Below are 22,405 nucleotides of genomic sequence, written 5' to 3' on the forward strand. Positions count from 1 at the left end.
TGAAGCCATGACTGTAGTGTGTACAAAGCTTTAGGGTGTAGATTTTTCTAAAGCAAATCCGCAGCAAAATCTGTGCATTACGTTTATTTGTGGAAATACCATCCACATTGCTGGCCGGAAAGGCCGCTGCAGATTTTCCGCACTGAGAAACCTTAGCATTTCCGTCCGTGTGCAGGAGGGCCTTGAGCGATCTACGATTTATTGTAATGCACGCTTATCTGTCATTCGTGCCCTGCACAATTTTGTTACTGGTGTTTTAAAGCTACGGTTTTTACTTTCCCATAAAATAACAAAATTTGGGGTTAAACTCTCATCCCTTTCATAGAGGGTAATGCCCGGATTTAATAATTAATGAATTATTCACTCATTTTTCAATTTCAAATTCTACTCTGATTACATCTTGAATTCACCATAATGCAACAACCGTCTACTGCATAACATTAATGTGAGACTTCAGGCAAATTTTCATAATTATTAAAATGGAGCTACTAGTCATGTAACACACTAGGGTTGGTATTTTTTTTACTCTGCTCTCTAAAATGCAAGTTTCCAAAATGCTGTATACATTATAGATCCTTAGCACCGCACATTACTGGACAATACAGGGAAAATAGCAAAACCAACGCCCCCTTCTCTGACATCACTTCCTGCTCTGTAGCTATTGGCTGAAACTGCATCTAATAAACTTCCTGCCCTGCACATAGTATTTATAATACGGAAATCTCTCTGCTCCATGTTAGCGGCTTCCTCCTGCATTTGGACCAGAACGTTGAATGAATTAACATCAGTGGTATTTTATAAAACCCTAGTGGGTAGATTTTACTAATTATGAAAACATTTTCACTCTAAGTATTTCATTTATGTCCTTCTTGCTCCAAGTCACTGACTACCGTGCTATGTTCGTAATGTTACCTAGCAAAAATGAACATTCGTATTTACAATATAATAATTCAAGAGTATTTCCCCTCGAAAAATGAGTTTTCTTGATATATGTATTCTTTTAATAGTCTATAGACTTTATTTGTGACAAGATCTAACGAAAAACCATTGCAGACCATGAAAGATTTATCAATCTGCACGGTTAAACCAGATTAATAATTGGGGGCTTGAAAAATGGTTTCTGAAGATCAGAAGGACGTTTCCATTCTAAAAATCCTCGCAACAAGTTGATGAGCGTTTCCTCCCAGCCACGTAAGGATCCTCATTGTTTACTAGTACGGTTCTTGCCTGAGAGTCATGCCCTAGGACGCATTGCCTACTGTAAATGTATTAACATATTGTGCCGTCTATAACAATGATTTTTAAGGCAAAATTATTGATCAAGCTCATCAATGAGCCATAGGTTTAATATTCATCTTTTTCTGCATTCACATTGGTCAATTATGGTTACGATGATATTGTGATGATAAATGCCCAGAGTAAATAGACTTTATGCTGTTAAATCCCCACTAGCCCTGGCTGTGTAAATGTAAATCTTTACTGGCGTTCTAAAAAACTCTATTCATGAAGAAAGAGACCAAGGATGGATACTGCTATAGTTTTAACGAGTGTTAGAATTTTTTTTTTAACATACGACAAGTGCAATGACGCCTCCATAACTGCAATCTATGGAGGCCCCTTGGAATACACCTTAAAGGGTTTGCTCTTCTAATGACTGAAGTACAACTTATTTTGCAACCCATTATTATATAATCTACCATATGTATTCAATGACCGTATTCACCGTCACAGGTAAATCCCATGTAGTCTATCTTAGGCAAGGCATGATTTTCCCTCTTACCAGCTAGCAGGGCAGGGTCCACCAGTGTATGTTTGGAGATCGTGATGAGTTTGCTGAGAAGGTGTACGGTCATTTCTTGGGTGGAAATGGAGGTAAAACCCTTCAAGAAGAGCTGCTGAAGGCCAGGAAAGTTATTCCATTTTAGCTTGTCCTGCACCTTCTCAATCTTCTCTCGACTCTCTGATTTATCCAGAGGCATGTGAGTAAGCAGCTTGTTAAGCAGCTTCAATGCCAGTAAGTACTCATACTCATAGTCTGATTCCAGCAAGGACGTTGCTATCCAGAAAATAGTGGCCATTAGATTGGTTGGATCAGTAGTTGGCTGCAGATCATGCAATCCTCCCTCTCTGAGAGAGGAAAGGCTTCTAGTCCTTGCTAAGCTGCCCCCATGATTTAACCTGCCATCCATTATATCCAGTGTGTTACTTCGACGTCTGTCTCCTCTACGGTCAGCCATTACGCTTAGCCGCAAAGAGTTGCTTCTAGCATTGTTGCAATACACCATAAAGTTCCCACTACTTAAAGGACTTGTGCTTAGATTCAGCTGGCCCGTGCTCTTCCGGTTCAAAGCATTTTTATTGCCCATCATCGGCTCATGGTTGGATGTTCTAAAACACAATTAATGAAAGGTACATAAGTCAAAATGACCTTTGTTATAAACAAATACTTAAAGTCATAACGTAAAACACAATTCAAAGGGAACCGGTCATGATCAAAATGCAGACCAATCTGCAGGCAGGATATTATAGAGCAGGGAGAGCGGAGTAGATTGATATAGTTTGTAGATTTAGTATAACTTGTAATTTATTCATTTAAACCTCTGCTCTCTCTGGGTTTAGGAGTCCAGTGGGCGGTTCTAATCAATGATTGACAGCTATTTCTGTATTCACAATCATAGTGAGAAAGCAGTCAATCACGGTGTAGGACCACCCACTGGACTCCAAAGCTCAGAATGAGCAGAGGTTTAAATTAATAAATTACAAGTTATATGGAATGTTTTGCTACAAAAATATACTTTAACCTGCTCTTTATCATGCTGCACCCAGAATGTATTGGATTTACAACATGACAGGTTCCCTTTAAAAGGGAATGGCTAAAATAATTCCACACTTGCAGTGTTCCATTGAATAAGCCATCACTTACTGAGCAAGGGCAGACAGAAGGTCATAATGCTTCATGGTTTCTGACAGTGTGTCTATGGCCGACTCCAGTGTTAGAAGAAGCTCAATGACGAAGCCCTGAAAAAAAGAATGATTTAAAAGAAAGGACTATATTAGAAACTGATCTTATACAGCTGTTTTAATTCACTATTTAAAGGGTGTAATATATATACATGTGTAGGATATATATATATATATATATATATATATATATATATATTAGTTAAAAACTGTGTTTCCTACTGATTTGAAGCCGAACATATCCAGCAAAGTAAGCCTTTTACTACAAATCACAGAGAAGTGGCGAATATGGGACGACTAATCTTTTGTCAATTTCAACATCGGCCACGCGCACAACCTGCTGAAGGTGTGCACTTTGAGGCACGACTGCAGTCTCAAAAAGTTCAGTCTGCTGGGGAGTTTCAGCAGCTTGCGGTTCACTGTGACGTATTTTGTCAGCCTGGAGACGGGCTTGGGTCAGTTGAGGGGTTTCAGCAGCTCGGACAGCAGACATTGCGCTTTGCTGCAGAAGTCTTTAGTCCAAGTGCAGGGTTCCTCGTTGGAAGCATGACTGGTCTGAAAGGGGCTCAATTTATGAGAATTCTGAAATTCAGTATAGGTACAGTCCATTCACAGCAGGTAAAGAAATATGGCTGGATTATTATAGAATCCCGGTGTAAAACAAAAATGACTTGGTATTTATGGGAACCTGGTGTAAAACTGTGTGTGTGTCAGTGAGGCTAAGAATGAAGAACCTGCGAGCTTCTATTGGCTAATACAGGTCATCTGATATGGAGGAGGACCATTGATGTGGTAGCCATTGGTGCCATATTTGCTTTTGTGTTGCAATTTTTTATGAATATGTTGAATGGTAGGTCCTAGAGAGCTAAAAACCAGTGTTAAACCTTCAAAAGCGCTTGGTTTACTTATGTGCTAAATTTGGTGCAGATTGGTCCAGTTATTTGGCCGTGCATAAAGAACAGACAACAGAAATAAATTTCTAACCCTTTCATGACCAAGGGTCATTGATGCTCATTTGTTCAGGTCAAATTTTCCATTTCCGTTTTGAATATCCTAACTATTTTTTACGAGACTAACGAGGCTTTAATTTTCTAGATAAGTTTAATTAATTCCATGCTTTAAATTTCTATTATGAGAGGACAAATCACAAAAAATGTGAAAAAAAAACACTTTTAAAAAAAATATATATATGTGTGTGTGTGTGTATGTATATATATATATATATATATATATATATACAAAGTCTGAGTATAGTATATATACACAATGTTGCAGCACTTTAACAGTTAGCCTTCTTCACTCTCCAGGAGAGAGAAGACGACGGAAGAGTTAAGGAGGCTCTGTCACCACATTATAAGTGCCCTGTCTTCTACATAATGTGATCGGCGCTGTAATGTAGATTACAGCAGTGTTTTTTATTTAGAGAAACGATCATTGTTGACGGAGTTATGACCTATTTTATCTTTATGCTAATGACTTTCTTAATGGACAACTGGGCGTTTTACTTTTTGACCAAGTGGGCGTTGTGGAGAGAAGTGTATGACGCTAACCAATCAGAGTCATACACTTTTCTCCATTCATTTACACAACACAGTGATATAGCTATATCACTATGTGCAGCCACATACACTAACGTTACTGCAGTGTCCTGAGAGTTAATACACATTACCTCCAGCCAGGACGTGATGTCTATTCAGAATCCTGACACTTCGCTAACGTTTCTGTGAGATCTACAGCAAGGCAAGCGTAATCTTGCGAGATTACGCTGTAAACTGTCATTTAAAACGAGATTACGCTTGCCTTGCTGTAAATCTCACAGAAACGTTACCGAAGTGTCAGGATTCTGAATAGACATCACGTCCTGGCTGGTAGTGATGTCTATTAACTCTCAGGACACTGCAGTAACGTTAGTGTGTGTGTATGTGGCTGCACATAGTGATATAGCTATATTACTATGTGCTGTGTAAATGAATGGAGAGAAGTGTATGACGCTGATTGGTCAGCGTCATGCACTTCTCTCCACAACGCCCACTTGGTCAAAAAGTAAAAACACGCCCAGTTGTCCATTAAGAAAGTCATTAGCATAAAGCTAATATAGGTCATAACTCCGTCAAAAATGATTGTTTTTCTAAATAAAAAACACTGCTGTAATCTACATTACAGCGCCGATCACATTATGTACAAGATAGGGCACTTATAATGTGGTGACAGAGCCTCTTTAAAACAAAACTTCTAGTACCTTATCGAGATAACAAGCACACTGGCTCCGTTATCTCTGGGCAGAAGCCGACAGAGGGAGAGGGAGGGGGGAGGTGCCGACACACACGGGGGAGAGAGAGAAAAGCGCAGACTGCTTTATTGTGAGCAAAGCTTAACTTGTAACTTTAGTTTCATTAAAAAAACACGTTTGTTTTATGAAACTAAGTCAAAGAGGTGTTGGCACTTGAAAAGGGAGCCGAAACATAGATTGGTGCAGAGCTGCACTCATTAAACCCTGATGCATGCTGCAAACGTCTATATACGTGCTAACTGCACAGGGTATCTGCAGTTAGAACGTATATAGCCATATGGCAGTCATGAAGGGGTTAAATATATTATAGAAAATGTACTCGGCGCTGCCCAGGTATAACGTGTCGGTCTGTCTGTTTGTGTGTTAATTGGATTTGTTCCAAGGGTGCCCAGGAGTCTAATCCATGCCCTCATATTTTCTTGGGAAATTGATAGTAGCTGTATATACCCCGGCAGTTACACACTGTTTATTTCAATTTTAACTTCCTAAATACCTAACAGCTAAACTGGTAGGAAATGGAGTCATAAGACTGTGACAGAGCCTGTACAACATTGGCCGTTTTATTACCAGTAGGCCATAGACTATGGTTGGATCATAATTGAAAACCGCATCATGCATGAAAGCCCACTTATTAGCACGCTGAAAACGATGTGGTCTATTAGCTTGCAGACTGGCCTGGGTTCTCTGCCCTTCTGAGAGCTACCTGTCTGATCTGTTACTGAGAAAGCCCGAGTTTGCTGAGGAGTTTCAGCTGCTTGAGCAGCAGTATGACGCATTTGATCAGCTTGCAGTTGGGCAAGAGGAGTCTCTGCAGCTAGTAAAGCAGCTTTCCTCCTGGCATTCAGTAATCTGATTGGTTGCTATGGGTAACCGTTCCCCCGTACCTTCCCATCTAGGATTATCTTGTAAAGTGCACTACCTGCTACTGCCAGATAAACACATCTACACTATAAAAGCGAATGTCTGTATTTGCTTTTATAGTATTGGATCTTGATCATGTGATAAAGGCTGATAACAGAGAACAGCAAGGTCGGGACCTTTACGAAAATCTTCCTGAACACCCGATGTACCCATGTGCCAAATTTGGGGTCAAATAGTTCACGTGTTTGGATGCCTATAGAGGACGACAAACAGACATTCACTATAATGGCTGATAACGGCAAGGTTGGGACATTTACGAAAATCTTCCCAGACACCCGATGTACCTATTTGCCAAATCAGGCGTTTGGATACCTATAGAGGATAGACAAACAGACATTCACTTTTATAATACAGAATAGCAGAGTTCCCCGGCTTTACACATTTGTTAGTTGTTTGTGTGGGTGGTTAAAAACTTCATTTCCTACTTATGTGAAGCCAACATATCCAATAAAGTCCAAGTGCAGGGTTCCTTTTTGGAGGCATGACTGGTCTGAAAGGGGTTAAACTTATGAGAATGCGGAAATCCACAGGTTTGGCTCTGTTGAGAAATTTCAGCAGCTCGGGCAGCAGCCATGCGCTTTGCCACAGGAGTCTTTCGTCTGAGTGCAGGGTTCCTTTTTGGAGGCATGACTGGTATGAAAGGATTTCAATTTCTGAGAATGCTCAAATCCAGTATAGGTACAGTTCGTTTACGGCGAGTAACACGTTGAGTAAAGAAAAATGGCTTGGTTGTTATGGAAACCTGGTCTAAAACTGTGTGTATGTGAATGAGGCTAAGAATGAAGGACCTGCGAGATTCTATTGGCTAATACGGGTCATGTGATCGGGATTAAGGTCCTTGATGTGGAAGCCAGTGGTGTCAGATTTAATATGTCAAGAACGGTAGGTCCTAGAGAGCTGAAACACGGGCTAAACTTTCGGAAGTGCGTGATTTAATTATGTGCCAAATTTGGTGCAGATTGGTCCAGTCGTTTGTCCGTGCATAAAGAACATGCAATAGACCACAGAAATTCATTGATATATATACAAAATAAATCTACATACAAAGTTGAGTAACTTTGTAAATAAATGGCATTACTTATCTAGTACTGGTCCTGGGTTAGGCCCTGTTCACATGACGCTAAGCGTGTACGTCGGGAAAGTTCCCTGCGTACATGCTAAGTGCATCCATAGTGCTCCATTCACCCGACGGAGATCAAAAGCGTGTCCTTTTTACACCTAGAGTAGTAGACAACACGATTCTATACAATGCCATCTATTACAATAACGTATACTGCACAGTATACTTTTCTTCTTTTCTTTAAATGGGACTCTGTGCACGATGTACTCCACTGTATGCCTATACACGTATACCTCTGACGTAGGCTCAAAACGTGATGTGAACAAAGCCCTACAGCCGGTTTTATAAACCAGATCTGCTCACAATTCTGCAGATTTCAGACCATTCTCTGGTTGTTCATTTGCATTCTGGCAATTGTCATCTTTGTACCAGAATCTGTACAGTAATCTAGGACATTAGGAAAGCTAACTGTCCCACTATATTATATGACCTCATGTAAGCTGTTAGGGATGTGTCGGTTTACAATGGTAACCTGCAGAATTGTCAGTGCAGCTCTACTATACAATACAGGATATAAAAGGTCCTATTACACGGACCGATATGGGCCGACAAAACGAGCGCCAATCAACGAGACCGCTCATTGATGGGCGCTCGTTTGCTCCTTTCACAAACCAGATCGGTTATGCATGGGGAACAGGCACTTTTTACTACGATGGTTTCTCCTTATAAATTTCGATCATGTCGGCAGAACATCTCCCTGTTTACACAGAGAGATGCGCTGCCGACAACGATAATATTTACTGCTGCATAAACTATACGGTCAGCTGATGAACGAGCGTTTGCTTGTTCATTGGCTGATTGTTGCCCTGTTTACACAGGAAAACGATCAGGAATGGGCTTTCATATAAATGCTCGTTTGCCCGATAATTGGCCGACGTAGAAGGGTCTTAAAGAGGCTTTATAAGTGCCCTATCTTCTACATAATGTAATCGGCGCTGTAATGTAGATTACAGCTGTGCTTTTTACTTAGAAAAACGATCATTTTTGACTGAGCTATGATCTATATTAGCTTTATGCTAATGAGTTTCTTAACAACTGGGCGTGTTTTACTTTTTGGCCAAGTGGGCGTTGTGCAGAGGAGTGTATGACGCTGACCAATCAGCGTCATACACTTCTCTCCATTCATTTACACAGCACATAGCGATATATCTATATCACTATGTGCAGACACATAAACACACTATAACGTTACTGCAGTGTTCAGACTATGAATATACATTACCTCCAGCCAGGACGTGATGTGTATTCAGAATCCTGACACTTCGCTAATAAAATCCCGACACTACAGCACAGCAAGCGTAATCTCGTTTGAAATGACAGTTTACAGCTGTGCTGTAGTGTCGGGATTCTGAATACACATCACGTCCTGGCTGGAGGTAATGTATATTCATTGTCAGGACACTGCAGTAACGTTATAGTGTGTGTATGTGGCTGCACATAGTGATTTAGCTATATCGCTATGTGCTGTGTAAATGAATGGAGAGAAGTGTATGACACTGATTGGTCAGCATCATACACTCCTCTGTACAACGCCCAATTGGCCAAAAAGTAAAACACGCCCAGTTGTTCATTAAGAAACTCGTTAGCATAAAACTAATATAGATCATAGCTCAGTCAAAAATGATCGTTTTTCTAAATACCCATACGTAAAAATATTGACACAAACTATACCGCTACCAGACAAGGCTTTTTGATTCAATTATGACCAGCTGAAGAAATGACTGACCTATGTGAAACAAGTAAAACCCTCGTATATCACATTCGTGTAGTGCAGAAAACTCATGCCGGGCACAAAATGTTACCTGAGCCTCCTCCCCTGCATCCCCCACTGTTTCTACTAGTCTTGAAAGGACATCCGAAAGGGTTTGCGCAGAAAGAGGCTGCTTGAGGGCACGGAAAATCTGGAACGATCTGCCAGCATAATGGCGAGAAGAGCAAGACAGCGCTGTCTGCAGTGCCACCTCACTCAGATGTTGCTCCAGTTGGAACCCTGAAAGAAAACCGCACAAGTAGAATTACACCCCAATAACAAAATAAAGGTAACAATCAGAATGTTTTTCTTTGACAAAGGTCTAAAAGGCACTGAATGATTCCTGTTTTCACAAGTATTGTCTGGATATCATTGTCTAAATGACTGGAATTAAATGTTCAAAACAGCACAAGAAGAGACAAACAAACGTAAAAGGGGCTTCCGGATTAATGTCATTAAAGGGAATGTGTCGCAAATTAAACCTTTTTTTTTTTTTTAAGTGTCGTTACTTATTTATATTATATTTTTTACATTTTTTGCTGTATTTTATTTTTTTTCCGTATGGTGGAAAGTATTAAAAATTAAATAATAATTTGACATGTTTTCCAATGTTGGCCACCAGGGGGAGCACTTCCCAGAATTACAGGAAGGTGAATAAGGCAAAGCAACCTGACTCACAGCTGCTGTAAATGTGGGAGGCAACCTCACACCCCTCTCACAAGCCAGGTAAAGGTGTCTTCAAATTGCTAAGCAGTGTCCGGCAGCCATATTGGGTGTGATTCTGCAACTGGAAGAAGTTATAGGACACACCAAAAGGCTAAGTGTATGTTCACACGCTTACTAAACAAAGGGAAAAAAGCTCCTGATTTTCAGCCATTTTTTAATCAAACTCGCGTTTTTTAACGGCCGTTTTTGGAGCGGTTTTTCTATAAAGTCAATGAAAAACGGCTCCATAAACGTCCCAAGAAGTGATGTGCACTTCATTTTGGTCGGGCGTCTTTTTACGTGCCGTTTTTGGAAAACTACCATGTAAAAAACGCCCTGCTTCCGATTTTTCAGCTGAAAACATTGTGTGTGAACATACCCTTAGGGTATGTGCACACGCTAACTGCATTTACGTCTGAAATGACGGAGCTGTTTTCAGGGGAAAACAGCTCCGTCATTTCAGACGTAATAGCTTGTCCTCGCATTTTGCTTCATTTGCTCTTCATTGAATTCAATGAAAAACGGCTCAAATTACGTCCCAAGAAGTGTCCTGCATATAATGTACAGAAGTGTCCTGCACTTCTTTGCCGAGGCTGTTATTTTACGCGCAGTCTTTTGACAGCGACGCGTAAAATTACAGGTCGTCTGCACAGTACGTCGGCAAACCTATTCAAATGAATGGGCAGATGTTTGCCGACGTATTGGAGCCGTCTTTTCAGGCGTAAATCGAGGCGTAAAATGCCTCGTTTACGCCTGAATATAGGTCGTGTGAACCCAGCCATGTTTTTACGTGCAAAAAAATACATAAAAAACGCTTGATTACACTTGATTTTGCGTGTTTGGGGGATTTGTGTGTGAGTGTGTGTGTGTGTGTGTGTGTGAGGGGGGGGGGTGCTCGCCGCTGATTCTTCAAAACAGCGGATAAGCGGCTATGAAGTATCAGCGGCGCCCGTGCACACTCCGCTCTGCCACACACACACACACACACACGGGAAAAGTCTTAAAGGGGTCGTCCAGGAAAACATGGCGCCGCACCTGCCCTCAGGTCGTGTGTGGTATTACAGCTCTGTCCCATTCACTTCAATGGAGGTGAACTGCAATACCAGACACAACCTGAGGACAGGTGCGGCGCTGTCTCCCCAATCCGGACACCCCTTCTGTCCTGAGATGACCCGACGGGGGAGGCGGGTGTCAGAGCCACCCACCGCCATCACTGCAGACAGAACCACACAACTACGGCATGAGGGCAGGGCTTGTCCTGAGTGCACTGTCTCTTGTTATGGACAGATTTATAGTCACACGAACCCCGTCTGATGAACCGGTAACCTAGGTCCGATCACATGACAGAGGGGGATCACCAAAAACCCTGTGCACCCTCAGCCCGTCCATCCAGCCCTTTCCTGGTTATCTCTGCGTCTGGGAAAGCTGGGTGACCACCATTACCCCTCATACTGGAGTGTTTAGGGATGTGACTAATGAACCTCTCACACTCCAGTGGGAGGGGTAATAGTGGTCACCCAGCTTTCCCAGACCCCTGAACGGTAAATCTCTCTAGTTGTGCTGAGACTGTTTGTGTATGTGACTAATGAACCTCTTAGTCTCAGCACAACTAGAGAGATTTATCGTTCAGGGGTCTGGGAAAGCTGGGTGACCACCATTACCCCTCCTACTGGAGTGTGTTTGGGGATGTGACCAATGAACCTCTCACACTCCAGTAGGAGGGGTAATGGTGGTCACCCAGCTTTCCCAGACCCCTGAACGATAAATCTCTCTAATTGTGCGGAGACTGAGAGGTTCATTAGTCACATCCCCAAACAGTCTCAGCACAACTAGAGAGATTTATCGTTCAGGGCTTTCCCAGTACAGTTTCATCAGGTGTCCTTCATACAAGGGGGGGGCCGTCGGGGGTCATGAGAGCGGGGGTCTGTGAGATAGAGAGTGGGACATGCAGAGACACACATCTTACATGCAGTGCAGCTGGTCTTCAAGATGGCGCCTGCTCTCTCCCTGCAAACAGCTGCTCTGCGTGACTCTGACCTGCGTCTGCGCAGTACAGAGCCAGAGAGCAAAGTCAATGGAACGGCTCCCGTTCATTGACTCCCATGCACTGTAGCTGCCGTATTCCATCTCTGTATGTGTCGTTAATCGACACATACAGAGATGAAAAACAAAATGGCAGCCCCCATAGTGAAGTAAAAGTTAGAAAAAAGAAAAAAGTAAAACACAAACACACAAATAAATAAAAGATTTTATAATAAAACACTAAATGCAAATTGATATCAAAATTTTTTTTTTCGTGACACTCGTCCTTTAAGTACCATAAAAGGAAAAGTTCTGCAACTTTTTAACAAACTTCACATTTCAATTATTTAAGATCTACATTTGCCGGCAAAGAATCGGAAGATTCTTGTTTACATCCAGAGGCTGAAAACTTGTCCTGACCCAATACTGCTCACAGTTGAGGGTATGTTACAATTGTATCCCGTCCAGGCAATAATTTTCAATTAACATAAAACAGGAAATCCCTTTCTAGTACTTTTACAGACAGGACTTCTTGCTAATAAAGACACATTCACCCTCCATAGCAACACGACACTACCTGTGCCAAATGCAACCCTGTCCCTGTGAGTAGCAGAAGGGTGTCGCGAAAAAAATAAATAAATTGCTTTTAGTGTTTTATTTAAAAAAAAAATAATTATTTGTGTGTTTGTGTTTTACTTTTTATTTTTTCAAACTTTTTCTTCTCTATGGGGGCTGCCATTTTTTTTTTCATCTCTCTATGTGTCGATTAACGACACATACAGAGATGGAATACGGCACACACATCCCCATAGAGAATGCGAACGGGAGCCGTTCCATTCACTATGCTGTACGCCGTCTGTGTGGGAACATCGCATGCGCCGCTCCCACAGTCCAAATGGAAGGTCTTCGGCCGAGCGACATCTTGCGCCATTTTCTTGTGGACCAAAAGCTGCGGCCGGACAGTAAGATGACTACTTCCGGTCGCGGCTTCCGGGCATGTGTTCTGAAGTAAGCACTAGGAGCGGAGGCGGCATGAGCAGGTAAGTCATGTTTATGTATGTTTTGTGTTATAACCACTGTATGTAAGCCTACTACACTGTGTATTCGCTCAAAAAATGGCGGCACACAGTGTAGGAGGCTTGAACAATCAATCCGCTCCTTTCTCCTGGCACAAGCCAGGATAAGGGAGGGGGGATTCTGTGAGCTCACTAGAGCATGTGTGTGTGTTTACACCAAATTTGCAGCATAAAGCAATGTGGTTGCTTTACCACATGCCAATGCTGCAATTTTGGGAATTGCTCCCTCTAGTGACCAGGACATGGAAATGTTATAAATTAGAATCTAATTTATAATATTTCCTGACTTGTGAAAAAAATGTAAAAAAATTTATAACAATGTCTAATCATGTATACACTAACTGTTTAACTAAAAAAATAAATTTTTGATAGTTGATAATTTGCTTCCAGAATGGTGACAACAAGAACATTGTTATTGTCAACCAATATATTTAATTTAGTTAACCCCTTAAGTGCCATTATTTGGTACAATTACATTGTCATTTAATTTATTTTCATTTTTAATTTGGCAAAAATGCTGAAAAAAAAGCAGTTCCGCAGTTTTTACAGCATACACCGATCATCATAAATGATGCTATAAATGTGTTGTGCAGGTTATGGTCACGACTATACCAAATGTGTGTTTATTACGTAATGTATTTATTTTAACTTTTCCTTTGCTGAAGCTGTATGATCACTTGTTCAGGTGGAGGGAAATTCAAACATTAATAAAACCGGTCTATTCGCCTTTACCACATCTATACAATGTACACAATTACACATACCTGATCTACAGTGCTTGAAGACAGTGACCACGTGTTTTAAAAATGCTGTAAGCTGCTCCGCACTTTTAATTGTTGGATTTTTTGCAGAAACATCTTCATGGTTCCAAAGAGGTCCTCTTTTCCTAAAATGCAAGTAAATACAAATAAAAATGGGTTCTACCCTTAAGTCTTTGTAAATAACTAAAGTAACTAATATGTGTTTTTTTTTTAATCATGATCCTTGTAATCAATACTATTTTTCTTTATCGGGGTTATGTGGGGACAGAAAACTTTTAGCAGTGTACTCACTGCAGTATGTGCGTACACTGCTAAAATACATTCCGGTCCCCCTCGCGCTGATTATAAGATTTTAATATATTTTTACAGCGCTGTAGTGGCACAGTCTTCATGGCGACACGACTCTTAGTCATGTGATCGCTATGTAATCACTGTACTACTGCTTGTACATCGCGTACAGCGGGGCCGGTCACATGATGATGAGTCGTAACGTCATTAGACTTCCGGTCCCCCGACAGCGCTGTAAAAATCTATTAAAATCTCATAATCAGTGCGACGGGGAACTGAAAACTATATTAGCAATGCACTCACATACTGCAGTGACTACACTGCTAATAATTTTCTGTCCCCACATAACCCCTTTAAGTTTCCATGGTTACATCAAAGGATGAGGCACGCGTAGGTAAAGAAATGCATTGTCCTTTCATCCCAGATCCTGTGCTTTTCACATATTGGGTGCTTCACTTGTAAATTAGTCCTAGAGAACTCATGATCGAGACTTTGTAAATTGCATTAATCATCTTGAACCGATCCTGCTACCGGCTGCTAGCTATATGGAGATTTACGGAGGAGTCGGACGGGAGAGTAGTCGACTGAAGGAGTATTCGATTGACCATTATCTAATGTAAACCGAACAAGGCGGCAAAGCTGGGTGGCCTGAGGTCAAGAGCCTGCGGAATTGTAAATGCAGCTGTGGAAAAGCATGGGCTGTGACTCAAGATCACTGAATAAAAGACAAGTTGCTCAAGACTTATTTATGTAGATTAGATCTATAAATAAATTGTACAACAGTAGCACAGGTGAACCTACATTAACACTTAGGGTATGTTCACATGCACAATTAAAACCGGCTGGAAATTATGGAGCCGTTTTCAAGGGAAAACAGCTTCTGATTTTCAGCCGTTTTTTGAAGCACAAAACGTATTTTGGAGGCGTTTTTTAAGCCGATTTAGGAGCAGTTTTTCAATTGACCCTATGAAAAACAGGTCCAAAAACTGCTCAAGAAGCTGCAGGCTCCTCCTTTTTACGCTCCGTTTTTTAAAAATAGGGCCGTAAAAGAAACGCCTGTCTGTCTGAACTATATGCCGTTTTTCCCATTGATTTCATTAGGAAGCTGTTTGTCTGCGTTTCACTATCGTTTTTCAAGGCGTATTTCGAGCCGTTTACGCCCCAAAATAAACCTGAAAATACTACGTGTGAACATACCCGATTACAATCGCACGGCTCATGAAAAGGGAAAAATCCATAGGGACAAAGAAAGTCACTACTACTCTGAGGACATCTCTCTCACTTTTCAGTACCTTCATCCCTAACTACAGTGGCATTATAAACATGGCTCTATCTAAGCAAATTATTTCATAAATTCAATTTGGTTTCTGAGACTAGGACTATTGTGAGGGCTAAATCAATTCTATATACTGTGCGAATATTTGCCAGTGTCAGACTGTGCAGGGAAACCCCCCTCCCAACTTGTAACACCAAGCTGTCAATTTATTCATAAATTTGTAGGAGGAATAACAGAGGAATGGCATAATGTAGAATTCTTAAAAAAAAAATATGTTCGAAGATTTTTATTTCATGGGGAATACAATTATTGAATAAAACAGACATGTGAGGAGAGGTGACAGTCTTCTCATAGTCTTGCGATTCATTATCACTGTACAAGCTGAACGTGTTTTCACCCTTTCAACTTAGAACTTGGTGAAAAGAATAATGAGAAAGTAATTTCTAACCTAAAAAAAACCATGGATATACTAATGTGCAAAATGAGACGCAGCGTACCTTGATGTAATGAACTCTATGAGTGTTTTGACCTTCTCGTCCTGCTCTACAGTAAGATCCGTCTCATTGAGGATGCTGGTATGCAAGTGAGGAACAGCAGAGCTTGTATTCCCTAAGCTGATGCTAGAAGAGGTAGAACTTGAGCTGAGCCCTGAGTCCGTCATTGGGGAAGGCTGGTATTCTGGAATAAAGTCATTAATACCTAAAAAAAAAAAAGCAAACAAAATATATATAGTCTCCTATTCAGGCAGTACGGTTTATGTCCCTTATTGAAATCCTGGTACTATGCATGTGGTGTGTTTTACACAATGGATGGTCTCTTACCTGTGAAGGAGAACTCTAGATGTGCATTGCTTTTTACAGTCAGTACCCGTGGTTCATTACATTCCCTATTCCTGAGGAGAATAGATGCCACACTCTGCACACTGCTATTCGATCCCACCACAATCAATAAATGTAAAAGCAGACGCTTACAATGTTCATACACTTCAGGGTGGTAGTGATCGAACCCTAAAAATAATAAAAACAACAAGCACATAAGAAACATCAGTAATAATAAGGTCACCTTCACGAGCCAAAGACGAACTACACATCTATATATCAGGGAATTCAATATACAGATTTACCTGATTACATGGAAAATCTATATATTTTTTTCAATATTTACTTGCAGCCCATTGACTGTTTCAGTGAATACAATATTAAACCCGTGCGGTCACTGTAAGGAACACAATACTATATAGGTGAAAAACAACCATTTACCTATAAAGACGGCATGTAGCAAGAGATGCAGGTAGCCTCCCCATTCCACCTTCACACTATGATCAGTGATCAGATCAGTCAGGAGGATCACCGCAATGTTGCACCTACGAAAGATATAAACTAGTTGACCACAAAAAGTTGCCACAATCTACAGACGATTAACAAGGACACAAATGCAGAACATATAACTGTTGGCGCATGTGATAAACACCTGTGCAGTGATGTGCCAGGGGATGTCGTTTCTGGTAAATAATCCACGAGGGGTGACCAGCAACCTCCTGTGGGTGGGAAAGGTAGAGGCTCCGCTCGGTTGTGTTCCATCACTTTTAAGCGCCAGTTAGAGAACAGTGGCATTGACTCACCTGCAACACAACAAGAACACTTCAAAAGGCGGGCTGAGACTTCTTGTACTAGTTCCAATACATTGTGTTACAACAACAAGGCAGAAACTCCGAACAGTGCAAATATTACAGGGGAAATCCAGTCAAAACGATCTTCAGATATGTCTTAGATCACAATGATGAAATCTGTAATCCTGACAATCACTAAATTCCAGAATGAAAACTACCACTCGTCTATTTACGTTCTGCTGCTATAGGCACAATGCTACGTCAAAGCATGTACAGAAGAGATTGTCCGGCTGCCTCCCACTGGAGGCAGACTCCACCCGGGGAACGATATATGGAGAAAAAGGTAACATTTTCAGTATAGGGACCGGGCGCTTAAAACATCACTCGCATGAATCCTTGCTTAGGTCAATTGACCCGATGAAGGGAACCGTTTTTTTCAGAAATTCGTTGTCGATGTACGGAATGTACAAAATAGAATACATTTTGACCTGAGTAAGGATTCATGCAAGTGATGTGCCAGGTGCCCGGTCCATATACTGCCATTTTTACCTCTTTCTAATAAATTTCAGGATAAGAGGACCTTAAAGAGGCTCTGTCACCAGATTTTGCAACCCCTATCTGCTATTGCAGCAGATAGGCGCTGCAATGTAGATTACAGTAACGTTTTTATTTTAAAAAAACGAGCATTTTTGGCCAAGTTATGACCATTTTTGTAGTTATGCAAATGAGGCTTGCAAAAGTCCAAGTGGGTGTGTTTAAAAGTAAAAGTCCAAGTGGGCGTGTATTATGTGCGTACATCGGGGCGTGTTTACTACTTTTACTAGCTGGACGCTCTGATGAGAAGTAACATCCTCTTCTCTTCAGAACGCCCAGCTTGTGACAGTGCAGATCTGTGACGTCACTCACAGGTCCTGCATCGTGACGGCCACATCGGCACCAGAGGATACAGCTGATTCTGCAGCAGCATCAGCGTTTGCAGGTAAGTCGATCTTACCTGCAAACGCTGATGCTGCTGCAGAATCAACTGTAGCCTCTGCTGCCGATGTGGCCGTCACGATGCAGGACCTGTGAGTGACGTCACAGATCTGCACTGTCACAAGCTGGGCGTTCTGAAGAGAAGAGGATGTTACTTCTCTTCACAGCGCCCAGCTAGTAAAAGTATTAAAAACGCCCCGATGTACGCACCTAATACACACCCACTTGGACTTTTACTTTTAAACACACCCACTTGGACTTTTGCAAGCCTCATTTGCATAATTACAAAAATGGTCATAACTTGGCCAAAAATGCTCGTTTTTTAAAAATAAAAACGTTACTGTAATCTACATTGCAGCGCCTATCTGCTGCAATAGCAGATAGGGGTTGCAAAATCTGGTGACAGAGCCTCTTTAATCTCTTTGGCATTGGTCAATGATTTCTGTAATGGCAAATTGGTTTGAGTGCTCTATAGAACCCTTTTGTTCTGGATATCAGAATAATATTGACGACTGCTTTTATGTAACATTTCTAGTTAAATGCTGTAATACAAAGCAATAAACTAAAAAATAAGTAACATGATTACTTTTCTCCTCCTCATAAGACCCTCCAGAACTGCTGCTGTATCGGGACTCCAGTCTATGGTGCTGCCGGTTTAGGTTGCTGTTCAGACCACTGTAGATATCAAGATGGGCATAGCTGTAAAAGGCAAGTGAGAGGATTACATATATTTCGGCCATGCTTTCAGTCTTATGTAAATCAGAAAAAGGAGATTACAGTAAATACTCAAACTGATATAAACTGAAATATAGAAGTAACTAACGTTGTTTCCTTTCACAACATAAAACGCACATTCCATGGTAACACCAGCCATTTACAGCTTTTCTAAATGGATTATAACATAAGACCCAATGTGATCCTTGATCTTCTTTTCCACTGAATACATATTAATGCCAATTCCATGAATTGTGTAATTCTCATTCTACATTAACATCTGCCATCTGCCATCGGATTCTCCATGTGACCTCTTGTCCAAACATAATCGTGTTTAGAAAATTCTCTCTTCTATTTTTATGGAATGCATTGCTATAAAATGTGTCTATTTATCCTTTTGCTTTCGGTCATCTTGGAAATTCAAGCCGTAATAATTCAATATGTTTTTTACATTTTATTCTAGGTGTTGGAGTACAACGTAATAATTCAATAGTACACCTTATTTTCACACTTGGGGCTAACAGTATATTTAGGAATTACACTATGGTCCAATTCGCCACAACTGCCCTTTCTTAATGAGAAAAGACCTTCAGGTAAAGCAATATAACTGCACATGAGGAGCCCTGGTGAAGTCCTTGTTAAAAGACCTTAGCAATAGAGACTGTGAACCGCTGACACTTGTGGGTCGTATTAACCTATTTAAAATTATCTACCTGCTAAAGTTCCTCTATTTTTTCTGTGTCTCACCTGTTATAATATCTTTAAAAAAAAATATGTGGCTACTAGATAGATCACTTAGATCCTTTTATTGGCAGGTGAGGATACCTATAATTAATCTGACCACTTGTACCTATATTTCTAGGCTAGAGGTCGCCGGCCTGGCCGTACAGTCAGTCTCGCACGCACAAAGCCGCAGCCGCCCGATAGGGCAGTCTGGGAAGCTGGAGAAGCACATCTCCAACAATTGATAGCCGCAGCAGCTATCCCATAGACGGAGCGCCTTTAAAACAGTAAGAGTCTGTAACAACCACTTATTAATTTTCAGAAGAACATGGCTAAAAAGGCACGACTTGCGGTTACTCTATTTGGTGTGGGTGTCTCAAGAAAACCTGATCCGAGTTTAAAACGCCATTTATGATTAAATATGTACCAGCACACAAAAGTGAGACTATGAGAGGTGTAAAGGTGTCCATATACATTAGGCAAATGTACGCTGAACCTGGCGATTTTAGTCGTCTAATGTGTATGGGGGTCTCTCGACTCTCTCCAATGGCAGATGTCGAGGAAAAGTAGGAAAGGCATGTTAGACTTGAACATGCCTGATCGTTTGCTTTTCCGCAGGAGATAAGACTCCCCATCAAAAAAAAAATGCATGCTCGGGCCTGATGGAGTCAGAAAGAAGAGGCCTCGGCCAAACGAAGAGTCAACTGAAATCTAAAGTTTATGGCTAACTTGACTGTACTTTACAGGAAAATACTTACGTTTCCTCAATGCCATCCCTTGTATGCTTGTTCTCATGACTGCTGTCAGTTGGAGCTACCATTGTATTGCTGCTGGATGTGGTTCCTGGAAAAATAATACACACAAATGACAAGAAGGCAAGGTAAAGAGGAATACAACATCTGCATTGACATGGGTTAGCCACTGAGGAGGGAATTTAGAGCTCTGTATTAGAACAGTGGCGCTCTGACCCATGTAATGATACTTTTTTTGAATTTATCAGCATAGAATATTTTAGAGAGAAATGGTTTTCTAAGCAGTAATTTTATGGGTAAAAAAAAAAAAAACACAGCAAATTTCAGAGAAGGCTACAATGAGAGCGCCCATGGACCTACCATAGTAATATGTGCAACATCCTACTCCTCCGTTCCTCGCAGCCTATGATTTTGAATGTGCTGCAATGAGGTGTCATCCAGTGACATCTTGTGATCACAGCGGCCAATTGCTGTGACACGTCATTGCATTTCATTCAAAACAACGAGTGCCAGGGTACCACAGAGACCCGCAACAGGGTAGCAGAGGAGAAAAGAAAGGGTAACAGAGGTTGGCCACCAGAGGGAGCACTTCCCAGAATTACAGCAAGGTGAATAAGGCAAAGCAACCTGACTCACAGCTGTGGGATGGAATCTCACCCCCCCCCCCCTCCTACAAGCCAGGAAAAGGTGTCTTCAAATTGCTAAGCAGTGTCCGGCTGCCATTTTGGGTGTGACTGTTGATATGCAGCTGGCAGAAGCTATAGGACACACCAAAAGGCTAAGGGTATGTTCACACGCTTACTAAACAAAGGGAAAACAGCTCCTGATTTTCAGTCAGTTTTTAATCAAACTCGTGTTTTTGGCGGCATTTGAGGAGACTGTCACACCACTCTGTGATAGGAATAACCATCTGCTGCTGACAGTCTCCTCCCCGTCCTCCTGCTGACGGATACCTCACCTCCTCACCCGATCACAGTCCGCACACCGTCCACAATGCCCGGGGCATGAAAGCGGGGGTCTGCGAGAGAGAGGGACGGGCAGAGACACACACAACTTACCTGTAGTGCAGCCGGTCTTCATAATGGCGCCTGCTAACTCCCTACAAACCAGCTTCTCCGCTGTGTGATTCTGAACTGAGTCTGCGCAGTACAGAGCCAGATAGCAGAAGCAATGAACGGCTCCCGTTCATTGTGTCCTATGCCCTGTAGCTGCCGTATTCCATCTGTGTATGTGTCGTTAAGAGACACATACAAAGATTAAATAAAACATGGCAGCCCCAGTACAGTAAGAAAGTGTCAATAAAAATAAAAAAATGTGTGTGTGAAAAATGTAATAGTCAATATAATATTTTATTAAATAAAAACACAAATAAAAAAAAATCATGACACTGTCCCTTTAAATATGTAATTCTTTCCAAGTTTTAGGCCTCATGCACACGACCGTGTTTGGTCCATGATATATACGGACCATATGTCGGCCGTATTTCCCGGACTGACCACAGTTCAGGGAGCCGGACTTCTAGCATCTTTGTTATCGATGACGTTAGGAGTCCCTGCCTCCCCACGGCCATAATGTCCTGTACTGAAAACATGATTACTGTACGGGACAGTATTTCCACAGAGAGGCAGGGACTCCTAGCATCATGATGGTCCCTGAGCTGTTGTCCGTCCGAAAAATACGTCCGACATTCGGTCTGTATATCACGGACCAAACACTGTCGTGTGCATGTGGCCTTACAGACGACTTCAATGAAGGTTGTAATATTGTTACTGTTTATATACTTGATCAGACTGCAACAATGGATTTCACAGCATTTACAATGCTAGATTCCCTCACAACAGGTGGGACATTTGTGTGCTTACCTGAGGTGACAGAGGGTATTTTATAGCTTGATGTGATGCGGTAATATGGTGGATTGTCCATGTGTGTCACTCCAGAACTCACTGGGTCTGTGAGTTGCAGCTCACTGACCAGTTCCTCCAGGAGCTGCATGGTCTTATCTCTGCCCAGATACACGATCACCTTCTTTACCTGTAAACCGAGGAAATATGGCATAAGAGCAAAAGGTTAAAATTAATGGTCTCCGAAATGTGGGGGTGATAGGATCGTGCTGGTAATATCCAAACTGTCCAATCTATATCTTCCCTGACAGCGGATCTTGATCAAGGTAGACAAAAATTCTTAATTGGTTAACATTGTCAAGAATCTTTTTGACTAATGAAATAATACTAGCGACAGTATGTAATGAATATTTCTCTATAGGCAACTGAGCAATGTATATCGAACAATTCTTGTTGGCGTTTAGCGGTCTCCGACAACTAGCCACCCAATTGTCTGTGCAGCTGCTGTTCTAAAATACTGTAAAAAGTAAAACGGACATAAAAAATAACTTGTAAATAGGGAATCAGCCGTCATTAAAGGGTTAAAACTAATCATCATTTTGTCAAGAAAAAAGTATTATT

The 22,405-nt window shown here is 41.4% G+C and overlaps 1 protein-coding gene across 1 annotated transcript in view; it reads right to left on the reverse strand.

Moving 5' to 3' along the window:
* The window catches only part of FRYL (FRY like transcription coactivator), a 122,150-nt gene that overhangs the window by 34,941 nt on the left and 64,804 nt on the right, over nt 1-22,405 (reverse strand). Inside the window, exons 33-43 of the mRNA XM_075825578.1 lie at nt 21,806-21,974; nt 19,950-20,034; nt 18,341-18,453; nt 16,641-16,791; nt 16,430-16,533; nt 15,992-16,177; nt 15,668-15,869; nt 13,610-13,731; nt 9,095-9,282; nt 2,924-3,018; nt 1,781-2,388 (exon numbers count right to left, since the gene is read on the reverse strand). Of these exons, the coding sequence (XP_075681693.1) occupies nt 1,781-2,388; nt 2,924-3,018; nt 9,095-9,282; nt 13,610-13,731; nt 15,668-15,869; nt 15,992-16,177; nt 16,430-16,533; nt 16,641-16,791; nt 18,341-18,453; nt 19,950-20,034; nt 21,806-21,974 (2,023 nt within the window). The remainder of the gene's footprint in view (nt 1-1,780; nt 2,389-2,923; nt 3,019-9,094; nt 9,283-13,609; nt 13,732-15,667; nt 15,870-15,991; nt 16,178-16,429; nt 16,534-16,640; nt 16,792-18,340; nt 18,454-19,949; nt 20,035-21,805; nt 21,975-22,405) is intronic.

Source organism: Rhinoderma darwinii, chromosome 1 (genome assembly GCF_050947455.1).
Source record: "Rhinoderma darwinii isolate aRhiDar2 chromosome 1, aRhiDar2.hap1, whole genome shotgun sequence".
Taxonomy (NCBI): Eukaryota; Metazoa; Chordata; class Amphibia; order Anura; family Rhinodermatidae; genus Rhinoderma; species Rhinoderma darwinii.